The sequence below is a fragment of the Pecten maximus genome, chromosome 9, assembly GCF_902652985.1.
Source record: "Pecten maximus chromosome 9, xPecMax1.1, whole genome shotgun sequence".
In the NCBI taxonomy this organism is placed as follows: domain Eukaryota; kingdom Metazoa; phylum Mollusca; class Bivalvia; order Pectinida; family Pectinidae; genus Pecten; species Pecten maximus.
Window position 1 is genome coordinate 38,331,172 of NC_047023.1, and position 13,850 is coordinate 38,345,021.

Below are 13,850 nucleotides of genomic sequence, written 5' to 3' on the forward strand. Positions count from 1 at the left end.
AGGGTCATGCAATTCACAATTTTGGTAAAGCACCACAAGACCCTTTCATCTATAAAGAGTGTTTGACTCCACCATATCTGAGAGTAGAGAAGAAGATTTTTGAAGTTTTAGTCAATTTGACCCTTTTTGGCCCCACCCCTCAGGCCCCTGGGGGGTGGGGACCATATAATTCACAATTTTGGTTGACCTTCAGCCATAGAAACTTTCTGCCAAATTTCATTGAATTTTGTTAAGCGGTTTTGGAGAAGAAGTCGAAAATGTAAAAATTTGATGGACGCACGACGCACGACGACGGACAAAAGGCGATTAGAATAGGTCACTTGAGACTTCGTCTCAGGTGACCTAAAAATACAATACTACCGCACACACACATATATATAACCTTGTGGATAGATCACTAACAAGGAAATATTTCAATTGAACTAACTTAGGGACTTACTGCTCTGTACACATTTCTTTAGCATACATAAATATCTGATGCACATTACCATTTTGCTATTATGCCCATTTATGCACTATAATATATCATACCTTAAAATTTACACGAATTCTTTGTTTGGATCCTTCCACACATCATCAGTTAGGTGTTTGTTTTGTTTTTTTAATAAATCACTTCCTTCTAAGTGAATCAGACATGATCAATAATTCTAATATGAGGAAATTAGAAAAAAATTCTTTTATTTGCACTGATAAAATTAATATTATAGTAAATACTTAACAATCCTGCTATCTTGTAACTCATTCATGAACATTCAAGTCAAAATGAATGGAATTCACTCAACTACCAAGTTTTAGTTTAAAGTTACATAATATGCTAATTGATAATATTTAAAAGTTTACATTGTCATATTCTGGATTATATAATTATTGAAATGGCTGATGCATGTAGATTTGAAAGAAAATCATAATTACATTGTAACTGAGGAAGATACCTAAGGTAGTCTTAATTCACAAACATAAATACTGTACATTTTAATTGGCTGAAGAAACAGGTAGTTGTCATAGACATAAATACTGTACATTTTAATTGGCTGAAGAAACGGGCAGTCTTCATTGACATTGATACTGTACATTTTAATTGGCATTAATATTAGAAACAGGTAGTTGTCATAGACATTGATACATTTTGATTGGCATTATAAACAGGTAGTTTTCATAGACAATAATTGACTTTAGAAACAGGTACTCTTGATAGACAGATATGTTTTGATTAACTTCAGAAAAATAATACAGATAATTTTTTATTGCATATGGCTTTAGAAACAAGTCATTTTATAGGCAGATACTTTTTGACTGATTTGGTGCCACTGATAACCCCAAATGTATTAAGCTACAGAAGATTGAGAGAATTTATTCATCTTCATGGCTGAAGACTTTATGAAAGAGAAAGTTGTGAAAAACTGGATGACATGGTTACCATAATAGCTCAGGCTTGTAGGAATTTCACTTCAGCAAGTGTTAGGATGTATACGGGGGTTGTACACTGAGAAAGCAGGAGGTTATTACTTTGAGCCTCAAAATTATCTCTTCCTTTTACCATAGAAAGAACAGTCAAACTAAGTCAATTTATTTTAAAATAGAATTATTTGTTACAAAACTGAGTTGAAATTTATATAAATAAATATAAAGTGAATCATTAGGAGTATTAAGCTTTAAGCAGTTGAAGTCTCGATAGGTGATCTTACAAATGTTCAGACAGTGTTTAAAGACAGGCATTGCAAAACTAGCCTTATAAAATTTGTGCAGGAAAGTGTTGTCAAATACACATTTATTTTTCATGAATTTTTGCTTTCATTTCTCACCTTCACAATCACTGCCTGTTAATCAACAAATATATGCAGATAAACTACTGAGATTGATATTCAACAAAATCAAAATCAATACACACAACAACAAATTTTCTATAAATCATATTTCCCAGACATATTCAACAATATACACACAACAAAATTTCTATAAATCATATTTCCCAGACATATTCAACAATATACACACAACAAAATTTCTATAAATCATATTTCCCAGACATATACAACAATACACACAACAACAAAATTATGATATTACTACACAAAACACAGTGATCTGTACTAGCAAAATTTATGTATTCATGTTTTTGATAATTACTTTCTAACAAACATACTAAGTCTTCTAACACTTCTAAATATTATTGCTAAAGCAATACATGCCCCCTATTGGCCACCGCTAGCTATTGCTATCCTTAAGGCTTAAATGTGTTTCCATAAGCCAGAAAAAAATCAGGTAGGTAGGTAGCGAAATCTTTTTATTTTTGAAACAGATTTTAATACTAAGGTTAAATAGACAAGCAATCTTGACTTGGGTTAGCGGAAACACAGGTTTTTTTAAGGCCTAACAAATATCTGAAGTTTGATGTAAATCCCTAAAGGAATAAAAGTGAAAATAACCAGCATTGTATACCCTTGGACATTGATCCCCAGTGGTGTCAGGGTGTGTAATTGGTGTATCCAGTAGGATACAACGTTATCCTTGGACATTGATCCCCAGTGGTGTCAGGGTGTGTAATTGGTGTGTCCAGTAGGATACTATGTTATCCTTGGACATTGATCCCCAGTGGTGTCAGGGTGTGTAATTGGTGTGCCCAGTAAGATACGTTACCCTTGGACATTGATCCCCAGTGGTGTCAGGGTGTGTAATTGGTGTATCCAGTAGGATACAACGTTATCCTTGGACATTGATCCCCAGTGGTGTCAGGGTGTATAATTGGTGTGTCCAGTAAGATACAACACTACCCTTGGACATTGATCCCCAGTGGTGTTAGGGTGTGTAATTGGTGTATCCAGTAGGATACAACATTACCCTTGGACATTGATCCCCAGTGGTGTCAGTGTGTGTAATTGGTGTATCCAGTAGGATACAACGTTACTCTTGGACATTGATCCCCAGTGGTGTCAGTGTGTGTAATTGGTGTGTCCAGTAGGATACAACGTTACCCTTGGACATTGATCCCCAGTGGTGTCGGTGTGTGTAATTGGTGTGTCCAGTAGGATACAACGTTACCCTTGGACATTGATCCCCAGTGGTGTCAGGGTGTATAATTGGTGTATCAAGTAAGATACAACGTTACCCTTGGACATTGATCGCCAGTGGTGTCGGGGTGTGTAATTGGTGTGTCCAGTAAGATACAACACTACCCTTGGACATTGATCCCCAGTGGTGTCAGGGTGTGTAATTGGTGTATCCAGTAGGATACAACGTTATCCTTGGACATTGATCCCCAGTGGTGTCAGGGTGTACAGTTGGTGTGTCCAGTAGGATACTACGTTACCCTTGGACATTGATCCCCAGTGGTGTCAGTGTGTGTAATTGGGGTGTCCAGTAGGATACTACGTTACACTTGGACATTGATCCCCAGTGGTGTCAGGGTGTATAGTTGGTGTGTCCAGTAGGATACAACATTACCCTTGGACATTGATCCCCAGTGGTGTCAGTGTGTGTAATTGGTGTGTCCAGTAGGATACAACATTACCCTTGGACATTGATCCCCAGTGGTGTCAGTGTGTATAACTGGTGTGTCCAGTAGGATACAACGTTACCCTTGGACATTGATCCCCAGTGATGTCAGTGTGTGTAATTGGTGTGTCCAGCAGGATACAACGTTACCCTTGGACATTGATCCCCAGTGGTGTCAGGGTAATTGGTGTGTCCAGTAGTATTCTGATTGTCTCCTGTGGGAGGTGGGTTCAGAGGATGAGGAGTTCGTGTCAAGGATATGAATGATTTGATACTCTACATCTTTCAGAGGATGAGGAGTTCGTGTCAAGGATATGAATGATTTGATACTCTACATCCCGTAATGATCGAAGTGTGATTCAAGGTTGAAGTGCAACTACCTCTGATGAATGAGTTACAATTGTAACAAAACCCCGGTCAGGTTTAGGTACCCACACACATCGTACTTCGACACTTCATTCATCATGTCATTGTTTTTATGTTAATATAAGTTATTGTACACTTACCTGAGGGCAAAACATTCTGTCTTGTCTGTGGTGGTCTGTAAATATTAAAAAGATTTTGAAATGTTTGCTAGAATTTTAAGCCAAAGGATAACTAAAGTACAAAGCCCTGCTCCTAAATAAAATTTGTGTAATAAAATCAGTAGAGAGGCTATATATTAATTCACAGGATAGTTTCAAGAGAGCTGACAGCAAGTGGCAACTAACTTATGTACTGTTCATGTGTACAAGGTTTCATGAACAATGGTTGGGAGGGTCAAGGACTAAGGCTTCAGACAAAACTATACAAGAGGGGTAAACTCCCAGGAAAATCATCAAAATGAACAAGGTCATAGTTGTCATGATCCCCCACTAAGGCAAATACTGTATTACATGAAATTAAAGTGGGCACCATGCATGAAAACATAAGATATGTGACATAGCATTTGGAATCATTACATGTATTTGTGTTCAATCATCAAGTTCCTGTGAAAGCTACAAAATTAGTAGCAAGTCTACCAACAAGTTTCATCAAAATCCGATCATTTCTTCAAAAGACATTGTGTGGAGAGCAATCAGCCAATCAGATCACAGCAGCCTCACTAAATATGTGCGAAAAATGATGATAATCAAACTCGAGCGAGGGGTTTAGGTAATAAGTCTACCAAGCAAGTTTCATTAAAATCTGATCATTCCTTCAAAAGATATCACACGGAAAGAAATCAGTCAGTCAGTCAGATCACAGCAGCCTCTTTAAATATATGCAGAATATAATGATAATAAAACTTCAGCAAGGGGTTTAGGTAATAAGTCTACCAAGCAAGTTTTATAAAAATCTGATTACTTCTTCAAAATATATTATGTGGAAAGCTAATCTGGACGGATGACCGGACGGACGACCGGACGGACAGGTGGACGGACGGAACCCATTTGTATATTCCCTGCCAATTTTGTTGAGCGGGGGATAAAAACATGTGTACAAGCTTCAAACCTGCATGCAGTAGCACTCAACTACATATCTTAGGTACTGATTATGTGTACAAATATCAAGATTAAATTGGACTTCAATGCAATTATAAACAGTACAGTTCTATTATGTAAGATACCTGTACATAGGGGAGAAACTATACCCAGTAGGAAAAGAGTTAAACATACACAGAGTGACTTACATATTTGATTGTGACGGAGACAGAGCGTTACTCTGTTCCATTTGGTTTGTGGAGCCATTAGAACTCAAAGAACTGGAGAGATTTTTAGATTTGGTACTAGAGGACAGTTGTTCTTTTGGCGACATAAGTATGTTCGACGCGGAATCTGTAGATACTGTCTGTCCCGAGATGTTTGCTGGTTGCCCCGGGACAGGACTGAACTGACCATCAGGTTGATATTGACCTTGTGAATTGTTGGCTGCAGACTGAAGGGTTTTAATGTCATCTACCATGTTATTCATGGGTGGCACAGTGGTGGGGACTTCCTCTGTGACATGTGGCTCCCCCTGGGATTGGCTCTGTGATAGGCTCTTATGGCCACTAGGGATCAATCGGTGATCTCCAGCCTGTGGTTCATTCACAAACATATCAACGTCATCATCGCTGTCACTGTCGGATGCCGGTGTACTAAATGGCTTGTGATTCTGAATCACTGAAAATACAAAAATTACTTATTTTTAATTGAATCACTGAAAATACAAAAATTACTTATTTTTAATAAGTTCTCTTTCCACAATGTAACAATGACACAAAGTTGTAATATCTCATTTTAAATTTTGCCATGTAAAAATCTTCTGATCATTCTCAACATTTGTAGACCAAAACAAACCTATTTATGAACAATACACCAACAACAGCATTCCTTGATATCTAGTGAAAACATAAACCATAATTGACATCAAGTTCAAGAGGGCTACATTTCATTGGTAGTCATTTTGTACTTTGTTGAAAATGAGGCATCTCCCTCAAACTCAAGAGTTATAGAATAGGAAGATTGACTTTTAAGAAACAATAACAGTGTTCAACCAATTCTGAATCAGATTATAAAAATCAGTAAATCTGAAGTAAAATTCCATAATGAATTATAATATATTTCTTAAGTATTGATGTCAGGTCAGAAAACATATAGCTAGTTAATTCTTTAAGGGTGTGACACAGAAATCTGCAACCTAAGGGGTGACATTCGTGGATGTCTAACCGGAGACTCATTTGAGGTCTGGCAATCAAGGATTCACCCCAAGGATTCACCCCAAGGATATCACCCCAAGGATATCACCCCAAGGATTCACCCCAAGGATTCACCCCAAGGATATCACCCCAAGGATATCACCCAAAGGATTCACCCCAAGGATTCACCCAAAGGATTGGAGATTTTCCTTTCATCAGTAGACTATTTTATTTACACAGGGTCCAGTTGTTCAAATATTGCAACAATGTTGACATGATGTGATTAAATTGTTGATGTGAACTGTGAAGTCATTGATTTTTTTGCCATGATATACCCCAAGGTTGATAGTGAAATCCCATCCTAGAGGGTGACAGAGAAATCACACCTTAGAGGTTGACAGAGAAATCACACCTTAGAGGGTGACAGAGAAATCACACCCTAGGGGGAGACAGAGATATCACACCCTAGAGGGTGACAGAGAAATCACACCCTAGGGGATGACAGAGATATCACACCCTAGGGGGAGACAGAGATATCACACCCTAGGGGATGACAGAGAAATCACACCCTAGATGGTGACAGAGATATCACACCCTAGAGGGTGACAGAGATATCACACCCTAGGGGGAGACAGAGAAATCATACCTTAGAGGGTGACAGAGAAATCACACCCTAGGGGGAGACAGAAATATCACACCCTAGAGGGTGACAGAGAAATCACACCTTAGAGGGTGACAGAGAAATCACACCCTAGGGGATGACAGAGATATCACACCCTAGAGGAATCACACCCTAGAGGGTGACAGAGAAATCACACCCTAGGGGGTGACAGAGAAATTTTGAATAAGTAAAACAGGAGACAAGTCTGTGAATGATGGGAGAATACATGATCAGTAATCAGTACATTATGTCACACCAATAACGTATCATGATTAACAGTGTAATCAAATACATTACACCACACCAATAATGTATCATAATTAACAGTGTAATCAAATACATTACACCTCACCAATAATGTATCATGATGTACAGTGTAATCAAATATATTACACCACACCAATAATGTATCATAATGTACAGTGTAATCAAATACATTACACCACACCAATAATGTATCATAATTAACAGTGTAATCAAATACATTACACCACACCAATAATGTATCATAATGTACAGTGTAATCAAATACATTACACCACACCAATAATGTATCATAATGTACAGTGTAATCAAATACATTACACCACACCAATAATGTATCATGATGTACAGTGTAATCAAATACATTACACCACACCAATAATGTATCATAATTAACAGTGTAATCAAATACATTACACCACACCAATAATGTATCATGATGTACAGTGTAATCAAATACATTACACCACACCAATAATGTATCATAATTAACAGTGTAATCAAATACATTACACCTCACCAATAATGTATCATGATTAACAGTGTAATCAAATACATTACACCACACCAATAATGTATCATGATTAACAGTGTAATCAAATACATTACACCACACCAATAATGTATCATAATTAACAGTGTAATCAAATACATTACACCTCACCAATAATGTATCATAATTAACAGTGTAATCAAATACATTACACCACACCAATAATGTATCATATTTAACAGTGTAATCAAATATATTACACCACACCAATAATGTATCTATCATTATGATAATGAACAGTGTAATCAAATACATTACACCACACCAATAATGTATCATAATTAACAGTGTAATCAAATACATTACGCCACACCAATAATGTATCATGATGTACAGTGTAATCAAATACATAACACCACACCAATAATGTATCATTTTAACAGTGTAATCAAATACATTACACCACACCAATAATGTATCATGATGTACAGTGTAATCAAATACATTACACCACACCAATAATGTATCATGATGTACAGTGTAATCAAATACATTACACCTCACCAATAATGTATCATGATTAACAGTGTAATCAAATACATTACACCACACCAATAATGTATCATGATGTACAGTGTAATCAAATACATTACACCACACCAATAATGTATCATGATGTACAGTGTAATCAAATACATTACGTCACACCAATAATGTATTATAATTAACAGTGTAATCAAATACATTACACCACACCAATAATGTATCATAATTAACAGTGTAATCAAATACATAACACCACACCAATAATGTATCATAATTAACAGTGTAATAAATTACATTACACCACACCAATAATGTATCATAATTAACAGTGTAATCAAATACATTACACCACACCAATAATGTATCATAATTAACAGTGTAATCAAATACATTACACCACACCAATAATGTATCATAATTAACAGTGTAATAAATACATTACACCACACCAATAATGTATCATAATTAACAGTGTAATCAAATACATTACACCTACACCAATAATGTATCATAATTAACAGTGTAATCAAATACATTACACCACACCAATAATGTATCATAATTAACAGTGTAATCAAATACATTACACCACACCAATAATGTATCATAATTAACAGTGTAATCAAATACATTACACCACACCAATAATGTATCATAATTAACAGTGTAATCAAATACATTACACCACACCAATAATGTATCATGATGTACAGTGTAATCAAATACATTACACCACACCAATAATGTATCATGATGTACAGTGTAATCAAATACATTACACCTCACCAATAATGTATCATGATTAACAGTGTAATCAAATACATTACACCACACCAATAATGTATCATAATTAACAGTGTAATCAAATACATTACACCACACCAATAATGTATCATAATTAACAGTGTAATCAAATACATTACACCACACCAATAATGTATCATAATTAACAGTGTAATCAAATACATTACACCACACCAATAATGTATCATGATGTACAGTGTAATCAAATACATTACACCTCACCAATAATGTATCATGATTAACAGTGTAATCAAATACATTACACCACACCAATAATGTATCATGATGTACAGTGTAATCAAATACATAACACCTCACCAATAATGTATCATGATGTACAGTGTAATCAAATACATTACACCACACCAATAATGTATCATAATTAACAGTGTAATCAAATCCATTACACCACACCAATAATGTATCATGATTAACAGTGTAATCAAATACATTACACCTCACCAATAATGTATCATGATTAACAGTGTAATCAAATACATTACACCTCACCAATAATGTATCATAATTAACAGTGTAATCAAATCCATTACACCTCACCAATAATGTATCATGATTAACAGTGTAATCAAATCCATTACACCACACCAATAATGTATCATGATTAACAGTGTAATCAAATACATTACACCTCACCAATAATGTATCATAATTAACAGTGTAATCAAATACATTACACCACACCAATAATGTATCTATCATTATGATAATGAACAGTGTAATCAAATACATTACACCACACCAATAATGTATCATGATTAACAGTGTAATCAAATACATTACACCACACCAATAATGTATCTATCATTATGATAATGAACAGTGTAATCAAATACATTACACCACACCAATAATGTATCATAATTAACAGTGTAATCAAATACATTACACCACACCAATAATGTATCATAATTAACAGTGTAATCAAATACATTACGCCACACCAATAATGTATCATAATTAACAGTGTAATAAATTACATTACACCACATTTATGCCACACCAATAATGTATCATGATTAACAGTATAATCGAATAATTTTTTTTTAATTTAAGCTAACAAAAAAAAATATATAGAAGCATATCGATACCTACCTGGTTCTAGATTCCTTCTCATCTGTTTATTACGACGATTCCCAGGTGGATGACTTCGTCTACTGTAACTGTCAGAGTCAGACATATATTTATCCATGGGCAACTTTAATCCATTACCAAGATTCTTTATGATACGAGAGGATCTCCTTGCTTTGGACTGTAAATCAACTGTATTGTCAAAAATGTTTTGACAATCCTCGTGTACATATTCTAGAGTTGTTGCTGTAGCACTGTGATTGGTATAAATCTGACGTTCAATAGTTTTTACTCGTTGATTAATGCTATTTATCTTTCTGTTATTTTTCTGTAGAAGCATCCCCTGTTGATTTAAAGTTTCTTGTATTCCTCTCAACAAATCCTGAATACCTTCCATTTTGCCTACAAAAAATTATAACACATAGTACATTGTGGTCATTGTATGAATTTAAAAGCAAAGTGAGAGGGGGCTCAGCTTAACATGTAATATTGCACGTAAGTAATAATACACATACCTAGTACATACAGTATATAATAACATTCTGCGCTGTGCACGAGATATCATGTCATGTGTACCAGCTTTCTGAAAGTGTCACAGGCATTTGACCTGTAACCTTGACTGGTGACCACCAAAATCTAATACGATGTAGAAATTGATGGTGTTATGTTATGGTGTGAAAATTAACTAAATCTGCCCATCGCGATCGTTCCTTGAGAAATTGTGTACAAATGCAAGTTGTTTTTTTTTAATTCAAACTTGGCCAAATGTGACCTTTGACCTTTAATTTAAACTAATGACCACCAAATTGCTACAAGCAAATTGTGCATACATTTTTACTGTATGAAACATCTTTATGGTATCTATGTGTTGTCCCAATAGAAGAAGAACAATAAATACATGTTTACAACAGGTCTGATAATAATGTTCCAAAAGAGAAACAGCTGCCAATATACAGTGTACTGTGTCAACACATACAATGGTTACAGGAAGGGAAATCAGCATACTTCTGGAAGAGGAAATAAAGTTGGTCAATATAACCACAGGTTGACACTAACAATGTTAGTGTACAGCTGCCAATATACAGTGTGCTGTGTCAACATATACGATGGTTACAGGAAGGGAAATCAGCATACTTCTGGAAGAGGAAATAAAGTTGGTCAATATAACCACAGGTTGACACTAACAATGTTAGTGTACAGCTGCCAATATACAGTGTACTGTGTCAACATATACGATGGTTACAGGAAGGGAAATCAGCATACTTCTGGAAGAGGAAATAAAGTTGGTCAATATAACCACAGGTTGACACTAACAATACATAAGCCCTGCAGGCTGCTTGGAATGTGGTCGGGCTGCCAGAATGTCCAGTCCAGCAGCTCTGTGGGCTGCCAACATTTTCAGTTTGATGCATAAGACAACTCGGGCTGCCTTGTTTCGAAACCTGGCAACCCTTTGGTCTGTCAAGGTGATGAAGTTAGTGTCAACCCATGTTAACCTAAACACTGTAACTGTTAAAATTAATTTGTGAATGAGATGTAGCTGTTGCAATGTATATACAATTACATTGTAGTAGATAAGGAAAAGATTTTACTGTATGGAAGATGGAGACTGGGTATGATTATTAGCATTAAAATACATATCATGAAATATGCAGCATCAAAATGCACATATTTACTTGAACATACACTTTGTATATCACATAAACACTAGTATTTATCCTAATGTTAGCTTAAGTTAAAAGTGTTGGTTTTTATGGTTTTTTTTGCCAAAATCCTTCATAAATATTAAAACTCTATCTTAGGGAGATATTTTCCACTTTCAACATTCTTAAACATGAAAAGGAGTCTTTACAAAGTAATGGATTTTGCTACAAACATTAATTACAAATTTTAAATGTAGGTTATTCTGTTGCACGTTGGTGTTCCTCCATTACGTATTGCTTGATCTGCTTACAATGCGCACAGTACATTAATTTTGTACTTACCCTACGAGTGCATTGGGATTTCTTTTTCACTCATATATGTATAGCAGCACTGATTTTTGGAAAAATGACTCATTCACATTTCAAAAAACCGTGAAATCCCAAAATTTTAACACAGACGCAAGAATGGGATTTCCCCGAGCTATATTAAGAATGTATTTGAATTATAACCATTATCCAAATTCAGAGAAATTTGCATATATTTGTTCCTAAATTAAGCAAAGATATGTTTCTGATATAATTAATTATCTGTGCCTCGATTCACAATGCAGTTATTTCAAAACGTATTACACATTTTGTTTGGGTTACATTCGAGTGACAGTTGTTAGCTGCAAAACGAAAGTCGATTCTATCTCTCCTTGTCACAGTCGAATTTATGTAAACAAAACATTTGATAAACTTAAACTTCCTTAAACTTACCGAAAGTGGTTGTAAATCAACAATGTTCAAATAAATAGAAGTTCCATCTAAACCTAAAATCTTTCCGTGTCCTGTCGTATACTTTCGTTTTACACAATCAATTCAAGCGTCAGTATGATCGCGTCACAGGGCGTTACCAAAACGCTTTGCCAAGATGTTAAGGATGCCTGTATCGTCATAAAGGGAAATCAGTAAATTGGCCAAGATAATTTAGCCGGCGTCAATGTCATATGGAAGTGATGAAACAATTTCATGAATTCGATTAGGAATAGTTTTGTCTAAATGAATAATTTAATAAAATGTTTACCCTTATACCACATTTCTACCTTAACATTATCCAGTACCCAATTTACTAGCCCACGTTTCCTCTGGCCCTGACACCAAGGCCGTTTTCGTTTTTGCGGTCCAAACGGTTTTGTAGCGGAACTGGACTGGGTCGATCATATGCGACCAGGTAGCTCTGTGGTAGAGTGTCGAACCCCATTCTGGCTGCTACATTTTCTCCTGTTACATAATTGACGAGCTTGCCTACCCTTATTTAAGCATTTGGAGTATACTTAGCAAAGTGCTATCGAAACATGTGGTCTTCGGGAGCGAAAACATGAAAAAAGGAGGGAGGAATGTAGAGGAACTGGACTGGTCGATCATCGGTGACCAGATATTTACTCAGTGGTAGAGTGTCCATCTAAAGTTTGGAGGGTCCTGGGTTCGAACCCTGGTCTGGCTGCTACATTTTCTACTTCTCCTGTTACAGTTGGACCGGTGTTGTTCGTTTATGAAATATAGACAGACCGGGTGGTTTCATATTGTTTTCAGACGAGCCTTGACAAAGACTTCCATGGTCTGTTTTAATATCTACTGTTCCGTCAAGATGCATGTTTGAAATACTACATTTAAAAACTGATGAACGGTTTGTCAGCAAAAATGACCTGGCCCCATATCTGGTGTCCGGGCCAGCGGAAACTCAGCTAAGCTACCAATTTATATGTAATAAAATTCATACAGAGTTAATTGAACATCAAATTTTGATTTGATTGCCCAAACTTGGGTTTGTGATCAAACTTTTGATACCAATTAACTTTGAATCATTATGTAGACACAGAATTCTTTACGAGCTAATGTTTTAAGGATCTAAACATTTACCTTGACCTTTGATTAATGTAGTTAGTCCAATGACTTTAGCAAATTTAGATTTTTTTATATATTTATAATTTCAGCATATTTTATTGCAAAACATCCACAAAAGGATTGGACACAAGTTATTACAACTTATAATTGCTCTTTCCATATTGATATACAGAACACAACAGGCCCATATCTGCACCTTTTGGTTACTGAAAAGTTCTTCATAGATTTCAACACATTTGACCCTGTGACGTCGAAAGTACCATGTACTGTAGGTAAATTGTTATCATTTTGAACAAACTTGGTATAGCCCTTTCCCACAACATGCTACTGGCC

At 35.5% G+C, this 13,850-nt stretch overlaps 1 protein-coding gene across 2 annotated transcripts in view; it reads right to left on the minus strand.

The window, feature by feature from the left end:
• Positions 1 to 12,491, minus strand: part of LOC117334920 — a 46,781-nt gene extending 34,290 nt beyond the window's left edge. For both annotated transcript variants that reach the window (XM_033894769.1, XM_033894768.1), the window contains exons 1-4: positions 12,390 to 12,491; positions 10,012 to 10,389; positions 5,144 to 5,615; positions 3,999 to 4,033 (exon numbers count right to left, since the gene is read on the minus strand). In XM_033894769.1, coding sequence (XP_033750660.1) covers positions 3,999 to 4,033; positions 5,144 to 5,615; positions 10,012 to 10,384 — 880 coding nt within the window. In that variant the 5' untranslated portion in view covers positions 10,385 to 10,389; positions 12,390 to 12,491. The remainder of the gene's footprint in view (positions 1 to 3,998; positions 4,034 to 5,143; positions 5,616 to 10,011; positions 10,390 to 12,389) is intronic.
• Between the last annotated feature and the right edge of the window lie 1,359 nt (positions 12,492 to 13,850).